The sequence below is a fragment of the Salvelinus sp. IW2-2015 genome, linkage group LG31 (genome assembly GCF_002910315.2).
Source record: "Salvelinus sp. IW2-2015 linkage group LG31, ASM291031v2, whole genome shotgun sequence".
Classification (NCBI taxonomy): domain Eukaryota; kingdom Metazoa; phylum Chordata; class Actinopteri; order Salmoniformes; family Salmonidae; genus Salvelinus; species Salvelinus sp. IW2-2015.
In genome coordinates, this window is record NC_036870.1 from 31,822,971 (window position 1) to 31,845,406 (window position 22,436).

Genomic DNA, 22,436 nt, shown 5'->3' on the forward strand with positions numbered 1-22,436 from the left:
GGTGCTGGGGGGTTGAGTAGGACAGCGGGGGGGTTGAGTAGGCGACAGTGTTGGGTTAGTAGGGACAGCCGGGAGGGGGTTGAGTAGGGGACACGTGTTGTGGGGGTTATAGGGACAGTGGGGGGGGTTGAGTAAGGGACAGGTGGGGGTGAGTAGGGACACGTTGGGTTAAGTAGGGGACACGCGATGAGTGGGGTTGAGTAGGGACAGTTTGGGATGAGTAGGCACAGTGTGTGGGGTTGAATAGGACAGATGAGGGGGGTTGAGTAGGACAGTAGTGGGTGAGTAGGGACAGCTGGGGGGGTTTGAGTAGACAGTGCGGGCGGTGAGTAGGGCGACAGCTGGGGGGGATTAGTAGGACAGGCCTGTCGGCGTTGAGTAGGGGACAGTTGGGGGTTGAGTAGGCGACAGGACGAGGTTGGGGTTGAATGAGTAGGCTGACAGGCTGTGGATGAGTAGGACACGGTGAGTGTTGATCTGTCTGTCTCTCTCTTATCTCCATCCTTCTCCTGAGTGGGCAGCAGCCAGCAATCACTAAACAATGTCTGACATTACGGCCCAGAGCAAATAGATGTGACATGCACCAGAGAGACAAACAATACAGCTCTGGGTTTTACAGAGTGCTCCATTCATCATGACCCGTCCCATGTATGGATTAGATTAGAGAGACGCAGGAAGGGAAGCAGCGCCTTGTAAAAAAGAAAACTGGACTCAAAACACACCCTATTAATTCATTCAGTGATGCTTGCAAACATGAGTTGTAATGGTAACTTTGAATGAGAGAGCTAGGATCTATCTAGGGAATAGCGTGCCGTTTCGGAGAACAGTCTCATGATTGAATTTGGCTTTACGCCGTAACAAAAATGATTGTTATCATTAGTAAACCTTTACTTAAAAGTAATAGTAGTAGCGGTAGCTAGCTATGTAGCTAGCTATGTAGCTAGCAGTAGTGGTAATGATATAGCAGCAGTTAATTACTGATTTATTTACCCAGTCGTGGATGAACAGGTAGTACAGGAGGGGCTGAGCACACACCCCTGTAGGGCCCCCGTGTTGAGAATCAGCGTGGCGGAGGTGTTGCTGCCTACCACCTGGGGTTGGCCAGTCACGAAGTCCAGGATCCAGTTTCACATGGAGGAGTTCAGACCCAGGGCCCTGAGCTAAAGAATGTGATGTGGTGACAGGTCTAGTACATTTAAAAAACACAGTTATTAACCTGTTAAACTCTGAGTGGTTGTTCTGAACCCTGTATCGGTATCGGTAATTTCGCCATCAGAACAGCCTAAATTTGGCGGAGTGGTCGAAAGAGTTCCACACGGATGCAGGCTCATGTTGACTCTAATGCTTCCCACAGTTGACTCCAATGCTTTCCACAACYSGTGCTCCTGGCACCTACTAACATACCCCRTTCAAAGGCACTTACACTTTTGTGTCTTGCYAATTCACCCTCTAAATGGCACACATCCATGTCTCAATTGTCTCAAAGCTTAAAAATCCTTCTTTAACCTGTCTATTTCCCTTCATTTACATTAATTGAAGTGGATTTAACAAGTGGCATCAATAAGGGATAGCTATCTGATATCGCTCCGCCATAGAGCTAACTGTCTGTCCCAGGCTTTAGCTAGCAGACATCCACCTCCACCATAGTGCCTGTCTGTCCCAGGCCTTTTAGCTAGCAGGGGTCGCCCACATAGAACAACTATCTGTCCCAGGCATTAGCTAGCAGGGGTGGCTCCGCCATAGAGCAACTGTTGTCCAGCAATGAACTAGCAGAGGTCCTCACCATAGAGCCACTGTCTGTCCCAGGCTTAGCTAGCAGGGTCGCTCCACATAGAGACAATATCTGTCCCAGGCTTTAGCTAGCAGGGGTCACTCCACCATAGAGACAACATCTCGTCTCCAGGCATTAGCTAGCAGGGGTCGCTCGCCATAGACCAACTATCTGTCCAGGCTTTAGCTAGAGAGGTCGCTCCGCCATAGACCAAAACTATCTGTCCATCATTAGCTAGCAGAGGTCGCTCCACCATAGAGACAACTATCTGTCCCAGGCTTTAGCTAGCAGGTCGCTCGCACATAGGAGCCAACTATCTGTCCAGGCTTTAGCTACAGGGGTCGCTCCACCATAGCCAACGGTCTGGTTGTCTCAGCATTAGTAGCAGGGGTCGCTCCACCATAGAGACAACTATCTGTCGCAGGCTTTAGCTAGCAGGTGCTCCACCATAGAGACAACTATCTGTCTCAGGCTTAGCTAGCAGGGGTGCTCCACCATAGAGACAACTATTGTCCCAGGCTTTAGCTTAGCAGGGGTCGTCCACCATAGAGACAACTATCTGTCCAGGCTTTAGCTAGCAGGTCGGTCCGCCATAGAGCAACTATCTTCCAGGCTTTAGCTAGCAGGGGCGCTCCACATAAAGACAACTATCTGTCCAGGCTTTAGCCTAGCAGGGTCCTCACCATAGAGACAACGTTGCTGTCCAGCTTTAGCTAGCAGGGGCGCTCATCCATAGGAGACAACTATCTGCCCAGGTTTAGCTAGCAAGGGGTCCTGTCCCATAGGCAACTGTTGTCCATGCCTTTAGCTAGCAGGGTCTGCTCGCACCATAGAGAATTGTCCAGCTAGCCGCGGCACTCACATACAGAACCCCCTACTTCCCAGGCCTTACTAGGCATTCGCCCGCACAACCAGCAACCACTCCCGTTAGCATAAGTCCTTGCCCCGCATCACCTCTATCTGTCCAGCTTTTTAGCTAGCAGGGCTGCTCCACCATTAGAGAAATATCTGTCCCAGGCTTCTATGAGCTCACAGGCACGGTCGTCTGTCTTCGCCATTAGCTACGGGGCGCTCACACTGACATTCTGTCCCAGGCTTTCTAGCAGGGCGCTCCTCCATAGAGCAACTATCTGTGTCGCCAGTTATAAGCTAGCGGAGTCGCTCCACCATAGAGACAACTATCTGTCCAAGCTTTAGCTAGCAGGGGTCGCTCCACCATAGCGCCAACTGTCTGTCTGTCTCAGCTATTTAGCTAGCAGCGGGTCGCCTCCACCATAGAGACAACACTATCTGTCCCAGCTTTAGCGTAGCAGGGGTCGCTCCACCATAGAGACAACTATCTGTCTCAGCTTTAGCTGCAGGAGTCGCTCCACCATAGAGACAACTATCGCCAGGCTTTAGCTAGCAGGGTCGTCCACCATAGAAAAACTATCTGTCCCAGGCTTTAGCTAGCAGGGGTCTCCGCCATAGAGCCAACTATCTGTCCAGGCTTTAGCTAGCAGGGTCGGCTCCACCATAAAGACAACATCTGTCCCAGGCTTTAGCTAGCAGGGTCACTCCACCATAGAGACAACTATCTGTCCACTTTAGCTAGCAGGGTCCCTCCACCATAGAGACAACTATCTGTCTCAGCATTAGCTAGCAGGGGTCGCTCCACCATTAAGAAACTATCTGTCCCAGGCTTTAGCTAGCAGGGGTTGCTCCACCATAGAGCCAGCTGTTTCTCCCAGGCTTTAGCTAGCATACCAGAGCAGAGGAGAGATACTGGCAGTTTTATGACACACTTATATAACATACATGGTTAGTGGACCACATCTATGGCTTCTGCTGGATAGATCCCTGGGCTTAAAGATCATCATGTCTTTCATAATATATAGTTTGTGTAATATACATTGGGCCAAGTCACCTCACAACTTCACAACCTTGACCAGCACAGTCACTTTAAGCACAGGTCCACAACTGCGCCTTATGTCAGGATAGGGGTTAAGGGCATTTTGTAGACATCTGTTTTCAGATGTGTTGGTGTATTATTGAATTTAATGCAAGAAAAAAATGCTCTAAAATGCTCACGACTGGTTGAATCAGCGTTTTTTTCACGTAATTTCAATTAAATGACGTTAAACCCAACTTGGGAGTAGATGTTGAATTGACATCTGTGCCCAGTGGGATATTGCTTGCAGAATGTAATAGAAAATAAGTTTTTATTGTTCTACCTGCATTTGAATTTTTCCTACATTGACTTTCTTCCATCCAACATATTGGATATTTGCTGATGATGCTAACAGGGAATTGGCTGCAGAAACTGAAATGTTTTAATCATGAAATGCATTTCTCTATCCTAATACAGTATAAAGGAATACTGTGCGTTGGTGAAAGTAGCCTGTATTGAGTTCATTATGGTATGAAGCTGGTAGCAGAAGTCAGTGACGGGTAGTGCTGAGCGATGTTAATTATTATTATTTTTTACATTTTTGAGGTCAGTTCGGTTTCGGTTCGACTATTAATAAATAATCACGGTTTTCTATGTATATATTTTGACATTAAATGCAATATGCATTATGTGGGTTGGATGCTGTAACAACACTGAATAAAACAATTAATACAAGTCTCACGATGGTAGTGACTGCCCATTACTGTTTATCACCAATTAACCATCAGTTAATGACATTACCTTACTTTAATAAAATCTTTGTTTTATTTGTTGATTTTATTATTTCATTCCAGGTCATCATCTCTGTAGAGTTGCTGCCTATKYTGTCTRACAAAATCTATATTTTAGTAGTTATTTTATGACTTCAATAAATCAATAACATATGTATTTTCAGGATCGCGAAGCAACCGCTTTCTATCGCGCTCAATCGCTCGTTCTTAGACTGGACAGATTTAAGCGGGAACGCAATGGATTATGGTCATTGTAGTTAATTACCATGTTTTCTGCGCTAAACTATGTAGAATATCGGCCTGTTGGAACCTACTTTTTTTTTTTTTTTAACCAGGCAAGTCAGTTAAAAACAAATTCTTATTTACAATGACGGCCTAGGAACAGTGGGTGAACTGCTTTATTCAGGGGCAGAACGACAGATGTTTACCTTCTCATCTCGGGATTTATAATGGGCCAGCAACCGCCCAACGCTCTAACCTCTAGGCTACCTGCTGCCCCTACATCGCACAGTTAAGGCTTCATCTGATTTATATCTACAGAAACTGCACATCCAGCTGACCGAAAAAAAAACGAACAAAATGGGATTCAATTATTACAATTATTGAACAGACTCGGTCAATGAGTAAAAATAAATAAATAAATAAATAAACCGAAATTTCGGTTAATTGCTCAGCACTAGTGGGTCTATGCAGGCTACTTGTGATTATATCCATTGTCATTATAAACCGATCCGGAGTGCCAGTAATCCTATAGGTTCTGGGGAGATTATGGCCAGCAGTATCTTTCCATGAATAAAAAAAAAGATTGGATTTAGCAGTGGGGTGTTCCGCTCCACGGTACAGTCATTGCTCACCACCTATGGAGCGCAACACACCTCTCGTCATCCCTCGCCTCCTGCAGGCAAGATATGGAGCTGCGCGATCCAGTTACATCACTGACGCTGACAGTTGCTTGGTAACCAAGTGATGTCAGTGTGCCTCTCCTCCACAAACCACGTGTTCCGTACATAATAACTGGCTGCTCAGCGCACYGGGTAGGTGTTTTAAGACGGATCGTTTTCGCGGGCAGGGCTCTCTCTGTACGCATGAAGTGGAGAACTTGGTTCTAGGGCAACCAGCGTGTCTTCTCCATAACGGAGCTCTCTATTTCAACAGTTTTTTCCCAAGTGGATTTATATTTTTGTTCACTATGGCTGTTACCGAGGCTCCATGCGACTTGTCTTATTGCAAGATGAGGGGAATTGTGTCAGTTCTCACTGGTAGGCATTTTATTTTTACTGTTATTCTGAGTTCAATGTTTTGATTTAGGTTCTAGGCTTGCATTGTGCTGTTGAATGGAATTATGCATCGGTATGCTTATGCTTGATCGTGAGTTTTTGATGAATAGTYTATTGGTGTATATTCTGTCGAGGGTTGTTATTGTAGCCTACCGCATACACGAGACAATGCCTTCGATCTAAAACTTGCTTAACTGGCAATGGGAGTGCATGCACCAAATTAAACATTGAATTGCGCACATATCTCAATTGATAATAAGCTGTCCCTATATATGGTTCACTTGTCGCACTATTTAGGCCTATGTTGATATAGGATTTGAGCGATATATTTCACTATGCGACGCGGCGGGTCGCCTAAAGGGGTAGGATATACACAGTAATATTGTGTTGCGTAACGATAAAATAATGCGTTTATAACGGAATCTTTTCCAGCATCATTTTGCAGCTCCGAAAAAATACATGATAATTTTGCACAGTTTTAGTCTGGCTAGATATTTATGTTGACCTGTGTGACGAAATGTAGGCTATGGTTTCCCAGGTATCATTGTCCAAGTTTTGCAATGGTATAGCCTATAGGTACACTAGATATACAAAAGTATGTGGACACCCTTTCAAATGAGTGGATTTGGCTATTTCACCGWTGTTGACAGGTGTAGAAAATCGAGCACACAGCCATGCAATCTCCATAGACAAACATTGCCAGTAGACTTAGTGACTTTCAATGTGGCACTGTCATAGGATGCCACCATTCCAACAAGTCAGTTCATCAAATTTCTGCACTGCTAGAGCTGCACCGGTCAACTGCTGTTATTGTGAAGTGGAAACATTTAGGAGCAACAACGGCTCAGCCGCGAAGTGGTAGGCCACACAAGCTCACAGAATGGGACCGCAGATTGCTGAAGCGCATAGCGTGTAAAAACGGTCTGTCCTCGGTTGCAACACTCACTACCGAGTTCCAAACTGCCTCTGGAAGCAACGTCAGCACAATAACTGTTCGTCGGGGACTTCATGAAATGGGTTTCCATGGCCGAGCAGCCACACACAAGCCTAAGATCACCATGTGCAATGCCAAGCGTTRGCTGGAATGGTGTAAAGCTTGCCGACATTGGACTCTGGAGCAGTGGAAACGTGTTCTCTAGAGTGATGAATCACGCTTTACCATCTGGCAGTTCGACGGACAAATCTGGGTTTGGCGGATACCAGGAGAACGCTACCTGCCCCAATGCATAGTGCCAACTGTAAAGTTAGGTGGAGGAGGGATACTGGTCTGGGGCTGTTTTTCATGGTTCGGGACCCTTAGTTCCAGTGAAGGGAAATCTTAACGCTACATCATGCAATGACATTCTAGACAGTTCTGTGCTTCCAACTTTGTGGCAACAGTTTGGGGAAGACCCTTTCCTGTTTCAGCATGACAATTCCCCCATGTACAAAGTGAGGTCCATACAGAAATGGTTTGTTGAGATCGGTATGGAGGAACTTGACTGGCCTGCACAAAGCCCTGACCTCAACCCCACCTTTGGGATGAATTGGAACAYCGACTGCGAGCCAAGCATAATCGCCCAACATCAGTGCCCAACCTCACTAATGCTCATGGCTGAATGGAAGCAAGTCCCCGCAGCAATGTTCCAACATCTAGTGGAAAACGTTCCCAGAAGAGTGGAGGCTGTTATAGCAGCAAAAGGGGGGACCAACTCCATATTAATGCTCTTGATTTTGGAATGAGATGTTCGACAAGCAGGTCTCCACATACCTTTGGTCATGTAGTGTATATTGAAATGCAATGTTCAATCTGATCAGTTACGTTGTATTCTCTGGGCACCCAGCTGAAGTAAATGCCTCTTTTTGTATTGCAGCTTTTATCAAGGAGAGGAAAATGGGTCTGAATGACTTAATCTCGAAGCTGGTGTCAAACCCACATACCTGTCATCAGTAAGTATTATGTGGTACACTTGTGTGTCCAAAAATGAGATGTTTGGATATTATATAGGCCAACGTCCATCGCAACGTGACAATAATATGACAAAAAACTTTTTGGGAAAGTATAAATATTTATCAAATAGTCAATATCGGCACTGCATTACATTAGGCYTCTCTGTGCGTCAGTTCATCCACTTCCCACACCATTACATTAGGCCTCTCTGTGCGTCAGTTCATCCACTTCCCACTGCATTACATTAGGCCTCTCTGTGCGTCAGTTCATCCACTTCCCACAGCATTACATTAGGCCAATGTGTTTATTTATAATTGTATAGGTTTACCCACAGGTTAGTCAGTGTACTGTACATTTCCAATCCAATAAGCCTCACGTGACATAACTATCATGAGTGTTCTGGCCGTGCGTTCTAAATCAAAGCAGTAATCTGGGGCCAAGCCGGCAAAGCCAGCGTAAGAATAGTTATTTCATGTCAAGTGTGTTCCTGCCATGGCCTCTCCGCTGCCTACGCCCCTTTTCTGCAAATCCCCAGTGTCCCCTAGACGGGGATGCTGGCTAATACAATTAAGCACTCACCACATAATATGGTTTGTTCTCAACAGCCTGGCAAGCGGCCAGGTGGGGGTCTGGCTCAGTGGAAAATTCCCAAGCACCTTGTCTACCCTCTTCAGTCGCTCTCAAGAACCCAAGTGGGGTATACCCAGTTTACAGCCGACACCTCTTAGGATTCTCAGCTGATGGTACTGATAACAGCTGGCTCCCTCATGAACTACTACAATCCCGACGTTCTGTTTTAATCCCAACGTTCTGTGTAAACACAAATAAGCCTCAGTTGCGATACGGTTTTGGAAACCTTTGTAAATGAACTTTTATATAAGCAAAAAAGTATCTTTCACATAGAAAAGATACACTTACTGTGTGCAGTYTAGCAAAKTTGCAMCCGGCTGTTTTCACCCGTTTCCTCGGCTACAACACATTCTCTCACCTGGCGCTCGGAATTCCATTGGACCATTCTATTCCACATTTCCTGTGTTTCTCAAAATACAGCCGGGTGCAATTTTCCTAAACTGCGTACAGTAAGTCTATATTTTGTATTAGAAAAATGTGTCCTCGCCTATATGAAAGTTACATTCGCGTGCGTGGCATATTTGCGTTTAGACAAAGCATTAGGGCTGTGTCAGAGTGTCTGTGAAATCCCCTCAGGCAGCAGACAGCTTTGTGAATAGATAATATAACATGAAATGTTAGTCTGTTACCGTCTATTTGAATGGGTTACCCTCTCCAGATGCTAGATGCTTACAGCAGTCTGAATCTGGGCTGTTCATGCTATAGACAAGTCTGGTCCATGGGAAGCAGATGAAATAACACACAGAGAGGCTTAATRTTTGCAAACTTGTCAAAAAGATATCCAGGACTATTTGATACATATTTATACTTTCACTGCTGTTTTTTCGTCATATTATTGTCATGTTGCAATGGAAGTTGATAGGCCTGCTTATAACTACTGTTCAGATGGTGCTGCAGGTAGCCTAGCTGTAAAGAGCATTGKGCCAGTAACCGAACGGTCGCTGGTTCGAATCCCAGAGCCGACTTTGTAAACAATCTGCTGATGTACCTTTGAGCAAGGCACTTAACCCTAATTGCTCCTGTAATCGCTCTGGATAAGAGCATCTGCTAAATTACTAAAATGTGCATGCTGTATTTAGTGGGTCAACAGCTACTTCATTATCTCTGTTAGAAAAGATAACCTCATTGTCTATGAGAGTTAGTAGAGACCCTTATTGTCTATGAGGAGTTTAGTAGACCTTATTGTCTATGAGGAGTTAGAGAGACCTTATTGTCTATGAGGAGTTAGTAGAGACCCTTATTGTCTATGAGGAGTTAGAGAGACCCTTATTGTCTATGAGGAGTTAGTAGAGACCCTTATTGTCTATGAGGAGTTAGTAGAAGACCCTTATGTCTAATGAGGAGTTAGTAGAGACCTTATTGTCTATGAGGAGTTAGTAGAGACCCTTATTGTCTATGAGGAGTTAGTAGAGACCCTTATTGTCTATGAGGAGTTGTAGTAGAGACCCTTATTGTCTATGAGAGTTAGTAGAGGACCCTTATGTGTCTATGAGGAGTTAGTAGAGACCCTTATTGTCTATGAGGAGTTAGAGAGACCCTTATTGTCTATGAGGAGTTAGTAGACGACCTTATTGTCTATGAGGAGTTAGTAGAGACCCTTATTGTCTCTATGAGGAGTTAGTGGAGACCCTTATTCTATGAGGAGTTAGTAGAGACCCTTATTGTCTATGAGGAGTTAGTAGAGCCCTTATTGTCTATGAGGAGTTAGTAAGACCCTTATTGTCTATGAGGAGTTAGTAGAGAACCCTATTGTCTATGAGAGTTAGTGAGACCCTTATTGTTTCTCTATGAGGAGTTAGTAAAGACCCTTATTGAAAGGCTTAGCTTGCTTGTCCTTATTGGTCAGATGAACCTAAATGACAGATGGAACCTTCTCTATTTGCTAATTGTAATCACTGTAAAACTCAGCCTTGTTCACCTGAAATACCAACAGTCACAGGCATCACAATGTCCAGCTTCCAAAGTGGGTAACAATCATAGTAATTGAAATACTGGCTTTCAATGCCAAGCCAAGTATTACTATTATAATTTATACACTCTAGAAAATACCACGTCATCCCTAAAATCACAAAGTTGCAAATGAATGTATCAGTCAAAATAACGTCAGAGAATCATCAGTGGCGGAGGATTCCATTTTAACGTCCTAAAGTGAACATTCTCTCTGTTCGTTCCTCAGCTCTGAAGTTGACTTCCTCAAGATCGATGAGAACCAGAATGAAGAGCTGGATGATGATGATGATGAACTTCTGAATCCGGTGAGCACAACACTTGGCTTGGCCCTTGGGGCAGACAGAAAGTGTTCCACCCAAATGGCACCATATGCCCCCCCATAGTGCACTGCTTTTGACCACAGCTCATAGGGTTCAGGTCAAAAGTAGTGCACTATATAGGGAGTAGGGTGCCATTTAGGACATATACTGTAAGATTCACATGGGTGTGAATAGATCATTTAATCCAGAGCCAAGATGGTTGTTCTTACCTTTTTCCTCTCCGTTCCTTTTTTTCAGATGTGCCTGACGTTCCCCAGAAGCTCTCTAGCTGAGGAGTTGGCGATCAAACCAAGTGATTTTGACTACCTGAAAATCATTGGCAAAGGGAGCTTTGGGAAAGTCCTGCTGGCTCGTCACCGGGACAGCAACGAGTATTACGCCGTCAAGGTTCTACAGAAGAAAATCATCTTGAAGAAGAAAGAGGTGAATCTTTACTGGTCTTCGCTATTAAAACACACAATCAATACTTCAAGCAAACTGCAATAGCCACAAATACATACAACCACTCAGCTGCTTGCTCAGTTGGCCTGAGGTGTCTTTTGGACTACTGTCATCGTGAATGGTATGCTCTCTTCCTCCTCCTCCCTCATCCAGCAAAAGCATATCATGGCGGAGCGAAGTGTCCTGATGAAGAATATCAAACATCCTTTCCTGGTGGGGCTGCACTATTCCTTCCAGACTACTGACAAACTCTACTTTGTCCTCGACTACGTGAATGGAGGAGAGTTGTTCTACCATCTACAGAGAGAGAGGGTGTTCCTAGAACCCAGAGCCAGGTTCTACGCTGCAGAGATCGCCAGTGCTCTGGGATACCTCCACTCCTTGCATATTGTTTACAGGTACAAACTAAGATCCTATCCTACACCACCCCTGGTGGTGGCCATGTGTAATAGCACATGGCTGGGAAAATACCACTCATAGTATGTAGTCTGGTTTTTGCCATAAAAGAGGGTTCCCAAGAGGGTTCCCAAGAGGGTTCCCAAGAGGGCTGTCTCTTATACACATCTAGATGTGTATAAGAGACAGGTGTAATAGCACATGGCTGGGAAAATACCACTCATAGTATGTAGTCTGGTTTTTGCCATAAAAGAGGGTTCCCAAGAGGGTTCCCAAGAGGGTTCCCAAGAGGGTTCCCAAGAGGGTTCCCAAGAGGGTTCCCAAGAGGGTTCCCAAGAGGGTTCCCAAGAGGGTTCCCAAGAGGGTTCCCAGGAGGGTTCCCAAGAGGGTTCCCAGGAGGGTTCCCAGGACCGAGTTTGGGAAACCATGGTCTAGGTCTAGTGAATAAGGACCAGTGACGTAGTGGAAGGTAAACGCACGTAGCCTAGGAAACTGAGGTACCAGAAGCATGAGAAGAAAAACAAATCACCTTTATAATAAGGCATTTAATGCTTATCGTCACATTTGCGTAGTGGCATCGAGCAGTAGAGAAGAGACACTTACAAAAGTGGCACACATGGGACATTTTTGTCCTTTTATAAACGCATTTCATGCGAGATTTAGGAGTAATCTTTTTTTTTAATGCCGCATTCGGAACTGGGAGCTGGGAAATAGCCGACTTCCGAGCGTTCCAGACAACTGGGAAATCGGGAGAGAAAAAATTGCGCCGCATTGGAAAATTGGTTTTGAACTGTCATCCAACTCGGAATTCTTAGTGGGGAACTCTGACCTCTTTCTAGAGCTCCGACCTGAAGATCACTGACGTCATGATTCGACCTCGTATCCATAATACAACACACTTGGTCGAATTGAGTGGCTACTTTGACACTGACAAACTGAGATCAATGAAAACTACCTTCTTGAATCCATCAATAGCCTAGGCGTGTGCAGACTTATTTTATGCTACAGTATGAGGAAATTATAGTCCTAAAAATGCTTTCCAGTTTTACTGACACACCCAATGATGAGCATGCAGCTTGCTGGTGATGGCGTTATGCGCTCGTGCCAAAGCCTCTCTCGTTTTAATTTGTAAAACAATATTTGGATGTTGATTAAGTATTTTGGTATCCTACAGCTGACAGATCTGCCGCGCGTTCCTGACTGTATGACATGCCTTGTTATTGGGCTATACTCCACAGCTAAGCTATTTATCCTCTGTGGTAACATGTTTGGCTTTCCTTTGGTGTTGTAGGATATTTTGAATTATTTCATTTCTTTCTGAACAGACAGCAGCAATTCTGGCACTTTGGAAAATGTATTTCAATTCATCAGGCGTGTTGTAGCTCGTCCAGAACCCTTGCGCCGCTCGTCCAGAACCCTTGCGCGGCTCGTCCAGAACCCTTGCGCGGCTATATAAGAAAATACATTATGAAGCGTGTGGGGAATTAACGAAGACACAACTCGAATGAACATTGATTGCGTTTATTATAACTTTTACATTGCAAAAAAGTTAAAATGTTTCATCCCACGACAGGTACCGCATCCGGTCAAATAAGTTCCGGAACGAAACAGTCCAAAACGGAGAGGTGCCGGATTCTGTTCCGGCAGGATCTGGCTAAAATTAAGCAATGCTCTTATCCATAATAATCATGTAGACTCGCTTCTACCTGAACTGTATCTCTGCCAGCTGTTGGCTAGAGCATAGTGCCAAGAGTAGACACATTTTGTCAGCGATTGTGTGCAGATATGTAGCGGAGTCAAGCGCAGGACACAGGTGTTGAGCAACACAACGGAGTTTACTCAAAATACAAGCAAAATTCCACATAGGAATAATAACAAACATACTAGCACACAACGACACAAACAATCACGGACAGAACAGAAATGTATGCCAGAGGGTTAAATAGGGAACATGATAGGGGGATTGAAACCAGGTGTATGTAATACAGACAAAACGAAACTGAAACATGGATCGGTGGTGACTAGAAAGCCGGTGACGTCGAAMGCCGAACACCACCCGAACAAGGAGAAGGGCCGACTTCGGCGGAAGTCGTGACACATTTGCTATTTAACGATACATTGATCTTTAGATTTGTATTCAGTACATGAAAACTTAAGTAGAAAAAGTACATTATGTGTGCACTACGTCATCATGCACTGATTCTTATCTGCATCGATTCTGTTTGGTGGGAACACCGCTGGTGGGAGAATGCACATATTTTCTTTTTGAAGATTGGAGAATATTCACATGAAAATCTGTCTACAATTGGATGGAAACCTAGCTAGTGATAAAACGACTGAATCCTTAGGGATACTAGGAAATTAATGTGACAAGAAAAATAAATGTTGTATTTATCTGGGTGTCTGTTTCATAACCCTCTCCCTCTCTTCCCTGTCACAGAGATCTGAAGCCTGAGAATATCCTGCTAGCCTCTACGGGACACATTGTCCTGACAGACTTTGGCCTCTGCAAAGAGGGCCTGGCACCCACTGGAACCACCACCACCTTCTGTGGAACGCCAGAGTACCTGGCCCCCGAGGTGCTGCAGAAGCAGGCGTACGACCGCACAGTGGACTGGTGGTGCCTGGGATCGGTGCTGTACGAGATGCTCTACGGACTGGTGAGTCATCCATATGCTTTTTTCCAGCTTTTTTTCGTCATCTTTCAGTTTTCACAATGCATCTAAACGTGTTATTCAATAATGGATACATCCCAAATGGCACCCTATTCCCTATGTAGTGCACTTCTCTTGACTAGAGCCATATGGACCCTGGTCAAAAGTAGGGCACTATAAAGGGAATAGGGTGCCATTTGGGATACATGGATACATACTGTCACTATGTCAGTTCAATATAGAGAATGTAATTATAAATCACAAGTACACTGACAATCATGGTGCCTGGTGTGTTAGGAGTTTGACTAAGTAGCATGTACACATGTTTGCTCTTGGTCTCCCTCCATAGCCACCCTTCTACAGTCGTAACACAGCTGAGATGTACAACAATATCCTGAACAAGCCTCTCGTACTGAAGCCCAACGTGTCCAACGCAGGAAGAGAACTGTTGGAGGGGCTCCTGCAAAAGGACCGCACCAAGAGGCTGGGAGTGAAAGATGATTTTGTAAGTATATATATCTACATTGACAATATATATATATATATATCACAGGAGTTTGGTGCCACCTTAATTGGGGAGGACCGGCTCGTGGTAATGGCTGTAATGGCTGGAGCGAAATAGGTGGAATGGTATCAAATACATCAAACACATGGTTTCCATGGTTTCATGACATTCCATTTGCTCCGTTCCAGACATTATTATGAGCCTGCTTCCCCTCAGCAGCCTAATATAGAATCAATGTACTATACAAGACATAAAACAATACTAGCTTACTAGTGTCAGTAAGGTTGTTCTGTACGAGTACTACTGTACTGTACCAGTGGGTTGATGTAGTGTTTCTATTTTCCTGTAGATGGAGCTGAAGTGCCACACCTTCTTCTCACCCATCAACTGGGATGACCTGATGGCCAGGAAGATCACACCACCCTACATTCCCTCTGTGGTACGTACATTTATCAGAAGACTTTATACTGTAGATGGGGAAACTCCCTTTAGCCCACACCTCCCCCAATCCAATGCTTTTAGTTTGTGGGAAGTAGTGAACAAGTGCACACTTCAAGAGAAAGGAGACATTGACAATTACCTTATAATGTGTGAAATGKGAATTTGATGATTTGTGTTTCGGAGCCCGTCTCTAATACACTACTCTGGTTGGTTGGCTTTCACAGAGCGGGCCCACGGATCTCAGGCACTTTGACCCAGAGTTCACCCACCTCCCTGTGACCTCGTCGCTGTGCAACACGGACGGCCTGCTGGTGACCAGTAGCATCAAGGAGGCAGCTGGAGCCTTCCCAGGCTTCTCCTATGGACCCACTGATGGCTTCATGTGAGGGACTCTATTCTCATCACCTCTATTGATGATGAGAGGGGGATGGGAACAAATAGAGACACAGGCAGAGACATGCACCATGTACTGTATGAGTGGTGTGGGAGGTGTTCATGGTCTGTTAAGAAGGCTCCTGAACATGCCTGAGAGGAAAACAAGGGGGGTCTAGAACTCCAGATCTCCTGGGATTGTTGCATGTACATCGCATGGGACTCCAATCTTCAATACCAATGACCCTACTTACCTGATGCAAAGTGTGCCAAGGTGGGATGTTGTTTTGTACTACAGGGAGAAAGGACGTTTCTCTCTAATCGCTGTGGACCACGACCGCTGTCGGAAAGAGGAGTGAAGTGGCTGAAGTTTCACGGCAGCGGAAACCCGAGAGCAGTACTGCGCCGACGCGGCTAGGCTACATCAAACACAGACTGTAGAGGTCCCTGCCTTCCTGATCATTCTGTATATATATTGAAGACTTACATGTCACAATGCATTTGTTGTCAATTGTTATGTGAATGCTGGATTGCACTTGAGGCATTGAGGGTGATTGCATTGTTTAAGCATCCACTCTGTCTCATGTTCAGCTGCATATCTGTTCACCCTCAAAATCATACTATTAATCTGTTCACCCTCAAAATCATACTATTAATCTGTTCACCCTCAAAATCATACTATTGATCTGTTCACCCTCAAAATCATTCTATTGATCTGTTCACCCTCAAAATCATTATATTGATCTGTTCACCCTCAAAATCATACTTATTGAATCTGTTGTTCCACCCTCAAAATCATACTATTAATCTGTTCACCCTCAAAATCATTCTATTGATCTGTTCACCCTCAAAATCATTCTATTGATCTGTTCACCCTCAAAATATATTAGCTAAACAAGTAGGAAAACACCAGAAATGATCAACATGAAATACGTTTCAAATAAGGTAGCGTCGTACCATCTGAACTTAATTCTACTGGTCACCACATTTTCTCCACATGCAGAAAATGTTGGAGCCAAAAAATTACAATGTATAGAAAGCAGACACAAAATATTGTATTTTACAAGAAATCTGCAATATAATTTCATGTTATATTAACTGTATCTGACCAAAACAATCCATTTGGGTTTCCATTTCCAGGTACTGTTCATCTTACGACTATATTTCAGTCCCGAGTAATTACAAAGTAGTCTTTTAAAAACAAACTTTTTCACTTAACTCCTTAAAAACAGAAAGCAAATATAAATATATTACCAAGCTCTAAATATGTAAAACTATTTATACATCTCTAAACAGAAATGTACTCCCTAAGTGGGGAAAAATGTATTTTCTAACCTTTGTTCTTCTAATGCCTGCACKTTTACACATTTACCCACCTAAGACTGTGTTGACAAGCTGTTTGTAGACTTAATATATTTTTGTCATAAATACAGAAGATGGGGTAATCAATCTTCTGCTGTAATAGCACATATCAATCATTGTTATTCTTGTGAGTGGAAGTGATTGCTGTTTTGCTGGCAAAACACTAGAGAATCCATTAGATTGTTATGTATAACCATTTGTGTCGTGTACAGAACTCCAGCTAGATTGACAGAAAGGAACTGTGAATGGCTTTCATTTTGTAAAGTGTCTGTCTCAGTCGTGTTAGGATAGGAAGTCCTGGTCCATATGTATGTGTGTGTGGTATCTATTTCTTCCCTGTTATCCTCATGGTATAGAGCAGTGTTTCCCAAACTCAGTCCTGAGCCCCCCCCCCACCCCGGTGCACGTTTTGTTTTTTGCGCTAGAACTACACAGCTGAGTTAAAATAACCAACTCATCAAGCTTTGATTATTTGAATCCGCTGTGCAGTGCTAGGGCAAAAACCAAAGCGTGCACCCCGACGGGGGGGGGGGCAGGTCTGAGTTTGGGGAACACTGCTCTAGACAACAACCTGATTAGTTGTGCCGCTGCAATGATGAGAGAAATTACTCTTTGTAGATAGTGCTACAGCCATTCATTTACTGATGGCCATGAATAGTGTAATAAACATCACAGGCTTTCTCCATGTATATGTCATGACACATAATGTACTGTATGTTGAAAGACCAGAGGACAAAATTCGTAGAATGGATCATTTAAATAATGAATTGTGTAATCTCTTTTCAAAATGGTAAATAAAATGTATTGACCAAATTCAAATGGAATGTATCAACCGAATGTTTTTCTGGAGGCCAGTTTGATATTGAATCAAGGAGTTACAAGAAGATATATATATTTAGAAAATTTGTGAAATGATGAGCCTTGGTAAGTAGTAGGCTAAAATAGTAGTCCATTTTACCTGACTAAGTACCATTCATAGGAAAAACATTTTTTTTAATGGTCTGGTACATTTTGTTTTTTGGTGCTGCTCTTTTGGAAAAATAGGCTACATTCAATTATTATATTCCATATAATTTCATAAACATGTTTTAATGTAGAAACAAGTTTAGTGGTAAAAACCAGGACAACCGCATCAAATAGATCATAAATCAAAATCACAACAGAGCCTCTACTTCAGAGGTTCCCAAACTTTCCTTTACATGACCCCCAAATTGCTGTTACATTTTAGAATGTAGTCTAGACCAGAGAAATGTATAAGTCCGATTCTCCCAAAAGCATCTTAAGGCCAGGCAAGTTCATTTTGGGAAGCCGGGCCCTGGTCTGGACTGAATTCTCAGGGTTAACCACACGCGTGCGTACGGCGTACCATAAAAGCTTCCTGCCAAATAGTGGTCCCTAACAACAGACAAAGCGGTGTGGAATCAATACGAAGCCATTCAACTAAAAAATAAAACACATTACCCCAATGGTAAGATACATTTGACTAACTCTAATCATATACCTAGCTATATAGTCTACATCCATGTTGGTGAATTTTCGAAACTTTGGAAGTGAAGTTCCAACACTCAGTTGGCTAGCTAGCCAGCTAACGTAGCTAAAAACAATACGCGAACGGGCTAACACTTTCTAACCAACTCCTAGCAATGGCCCCGGAAACTTACCGGGGTTATTGCAATTAAATGCAGATTTAAATATCTCCAACTATATTTATAGCGTTATTCAATGTCTCTTTGTTTTCAGTTAGCTAAACGAGAAGCCACCTAACGTAGCTAAATAGTAATTTGCCTCTTATTTGCTAACTGGACGTCACCTTCAGACGTTGACGTTTACTCTGCAAAACTTAGCATGTTCTAGTAAGCGTGTAGCACCTTTTATTTCATGAAAATAAATGTTAGCCTTGTGGAACCTGATGATGTTAAATTCAGTGTTGTTGCTAATGTGTGTAACGTTAGCTAACTTAGCACACACACTTCTGTTTTGGGCATGCGTGCTAAATTATCTATGTCAAAGTCCACCGGCTAATTGTTATAGAATGGAACTTGGATTTGCTTTTTTTTTTTACCAGGCAAGGATTTGCAGTGTTATGTGTCACTTTTATGGGCATGTCGCAGCGGTGTGTAGGAGAGAGATTCCAAGTGTGCAGGAGGACATGGGACAGAGCAATGTGTCGTTTCGGTGGAAAAAGTTGTCAACTGTAGGGTTGCCCATTTTAGCTGGGAATCGGAGGTGTCCGGTGCGAGAGAGGCAGGTTAAGATGGCCAGGGTCAGAGTAGTGCAGAATATGTACAGGATGCTGAGGCATAGGGTGGATCAAGAGTGAAGGATTCTGAGAGGATCCCCGTGAATAGAAGGGTAGGCCAATGAGTGTAGGGTTAGTACCCACACATCTATTTCTGTGATTTATGTTCCATCTCTGCGGTGCAGTTGATAACCATTACTATGAATGCTAAGAAGCCAACCTTAATGAAACATACAGTATCACTCATTGGCCTATCCTTCTATATATATATATATATATATATGGACCAGTCAAAAGTTGACATGCCTACTCATTCCAGGGTTTCTTTATTTTTTACTATTTTCTACATTGTAGAATAGTGAAGACATCGAAACTATGAAATAACACATATGGAATCATGTAGTAACCCAAAAAGGGTTAAATAAAAATATTTTATATTTGAGATTCTTCAAAGTAGCCACCCTCTGCCTTGATGACAGCTTTGCACGCGCTTGGCATTCTCTCAACCGGCTTCATGAGGTAGTCACCTGGAATGCATTTCAATTAACAGGTGTGCCTTGTTAAGAAGATTTGTGGAATTTCTTTCCTTAATGCGTTTGAGCCAATCAGTTGTGTTGTGACACGGTAGGGCTGGTATACAGACACAGACCTATTTGGTAAAAGACCAAGTCCATATTAGGGCAAGAACAGCTAAAATAAGCAAAGAGAAATGACAGTCCATTACTTTTTTAAGATATGAAGGTCAGTCAATACAGAAAATTAAGAACGTTAAAAGTTTCTCCAAGTACAGTTGCAAAAACCATCAAGCATTATGATGAAACTGGCTCTCGTGAGGACCACCACAGGAATGGAAGACCCAGAGTTTCCTCTGCTGCAGAGGATAAGTTCATTAGAGTTACCAGCCTCAGAAATTGCAGCCCAAATAAATGCTTCAAGTAACAGACACATCTCAGCATGAACTGTTCAGAGGAGACTGCTTTAATCAGGCCTTCGTGGTCTAATTCCTGCAAAGAAACCACTACTAAAGGACACCGATAAGAAGAAGAGACTTGCTTACACCAAGAAACGAGCAATGGAAATTTGTCCTTTGGTCTGGAGTCCAAATTGGAGATTTTTGGTTCCAACCGCCATGTGTGCGACACTGTGTGGGTGAACGGATGATCGCCGTATGCGTATTTGCCACCGTAAAGCATGGAGGTGTTATGGTGTGGGGGTGCTTTGCTRGTGACATTGTCTGTRATTTGTTTAGAATTCAAGGCACACTTAACCAGCATGGCTACCACAGCATTCTGCAGCGATACGCCWTCCCATCTGGTTTGRATTTAGTSSSACTATCATTTGTTTTTCAACAGGACAATGACCCAACACACCTCCAGGCTGTGTAAGGGCTATTTGACCAAGAAGGAGAGTGATGGAGTGCTGCATCAGATGACCTGGCCTCCACCATCCCCTGATTTCAACMAAATTGAGATGGTTTGGGATGAGTCGGGCCGCAGAGTGAACAAGTGCTCAGCATGTGTGGGAACTACTTCAAGACTGTTGGAAAAAATATTCCACGTGAAGCTGGTTGAGAGAATGCCAAGCGTGTGCAAAGCTGTCATCAAGGCAAAGGGTGGCTATTTGAAGAATCTCAAATATAAAATATATTTTTGATTTGTTTAACACTTCTTTGGTTACTGSATGATTCCATATGTGTTATTTCATAGTTTTGTTGTCTTCAATATTATTTTACAATGTAGAAAATAGTAAAACAATTAAATGGTATGAAATAGTACCTTCTCCCCCTATTGTCCACAAAACGACACAGGCTATTTTGTTTTTTTTTGACGTTAGGAATTGCTCTAGTGAAGGTTCTGAGAACTGGCTACACCATAGGGTAATATCAGGCAATCACTGAGCACAGCAAGTTCCAGGTTACCTACATAACAGCAGGTGCCGGGATTAGGTCGAGCTTACGTATGGTTTTCAAGACAGAGATGGTATTGGATTCACAATAGTCTCACGAGCCAGATCTTAACAGCGTATTAGGCTAGAGGCCAGATTCACAATAGGCCTAAATTCAATAGAAAATACCCAGGTCAGGTCTATTTGCAAACCTTTAAACCATCTTACTTTAAATTCCTATGAAAACAAATCTATCAGTGTTACGCTGCACTGCAGATGGCGGGAATGTTTTTATACTTTTAATTGTGTTATAAGTGCCCTCATTTGTTTCTTCAGCTTTGCTTTTTGCTCTTGCCTGCTAGTACTACTGGGCGATTCCAGCGTTATGGACATATGTGCAGGCACAAATCACAGCTTTGAATGTCTCAGAGAATGGACCTTTTTCAGAGAATTACTCTTTTAATCTGTCTATAGTACCCATATGGGGGGGGGGGGGTGGCTTCTAAATATTGGCATGTTGGAGACATAGGAGGCATTATGGATGTTACATCGCAACACTTTTGTTGTCATTGGAATGTTTTTAAAACGTTTGCAGAAGGCATAGTATCTAATAGGGTGTTTCCTTTTAGTTCAAATTTATTTGGCTGAGGTGTATGTAAACTTCGGAAATAACTATATATACAGTGGGGAGAACAAGTATTTGATACACTGCCGATTTTGCAGGTTTTCCTACTTACAAAGCATGTAGAGGTCTGTAATTTTTATCATAGGTACACTTCAACTATGAGAGACGGAATCTAAAACAAAAATCCAGAAAATCACATTGTATGATTTTTAAGTAATTAATTTGCATTTTATTGCATGACATAAGTATTTGATACATCAGAAAAGCAGTACTTAATATTTGGTACAGAAACCTTTGTTTGAATTACAGAGATCATACGTTTCTTAGTTCTTGACTAGTTTGCACACACTGCAGCAGGGATTTTGGCCCACTCCTCCCTACAGATCTTCTCCAGATCCTTCAGGTTTCTGCGGGCTGTCGCTGGGCAATACGGAGTTTCAGCTCCCTCCAAAGATTCTCTATTGGGTTCAGGTCTGGAGGACTGGCTAGGCCACTCCAGGACCTTGAGATGCTTCTTACGGAGCCACTCCCCTTAGTCCATGGCTTGTGTGCTTCGTGTCGTTGTCATGCTGAAAACCCAGCCACGACCCATCTTCAATGCTCTTACTGAGGGAAGGAGGTTGTTGGCCAAGATCTCGCGATACATGGCCCATCCATCTCCCCCTCAATACGGTGCAGTCTCCTGTCCCCCTTGCAAAAAGCATCCCCAAAGAATGATGTTTCCACCTCCATGCTTCACGGTTGGGATGGTGTTCTTGGGGTTGTACTCATACTTCTTCTTCCTCCAAACACGGCGAGTGGAGTTAGACCAAAAAAGCTCTATTTTTGTCTCATCAGACCACATGACCTTCTCCCATTCCTCCTCTGGATCATCCAGATGGTCATTGGCAAACTCAGACAGGCCTGGACATGCACTGGCTTAAGCAGGGGGACCTTGCGTGCGCTGCAGGATTTTAATCCATGACCGCGTAGTGTGTT

At 43.5% G+C, this 22,436-nt stretch overlaps 2 protein-coding genes across 6 annotated transcripts in view; both read left to right on the forward strand.

The window, feature by feature from the left end:
- The first annotated feature begins 5,463 nt into the window (after nucleotides 1-5,463).
- Nucleotides 5,464-15,462, forward strand: LOC111955417 (serine/threonine-protein kinase Sgk1-like). The gene is made up of 9 exons (XM_023975640.2): nucleotides 5,464-5,691; nucleotides 7,563-7,638; nucleotides 10,446-10,524; nucleotides 10,777-10,962; nucleotides 11,134-11,378; nucleotides 13,817-14,036; nucleotides 14,380-14,535; nucleotides 14,885-14,974; nucleotides 15,201-15,462. The coding sequence occupies exons 1-9, from the start codon at nucleotides 5,622-5,624 to the stop codon at nucleotides 15,360-15,362; spliced, it is 1,284 nt and encodes a 427-aa protein (XP_023831408.1). The 5' UTR covers nucleotides 5,464-5,621; the 3' UTR covers nucleotides 15,363-15,462.
- A 2,626-nt stretch (nucleotides 15,463-18,088) lies between these two features.
- Nucleotides 18,089-22,436, forward strand: part of LOC111955800 (eyes absent homolog 3-like) — a 32,396-nt gene continuing 28,048 nt past the window's right edge. For 2 of the 5 annotated variants that reach the window (XM_023976112.2, XM_070436440.1), the window contains exon 1: nucleotides 18,089-18,178. The gene's annotated coding sequence lies outside the window, so the exon portion shown is untranslated. The remainder of the gene's footprint in view (nucleotides 18,179-22,436) is intronic. The other 3 variants (XM_070436439.1, XM_070436437.1, XM_070436438.1) reach the window with 2 other exon arrangements.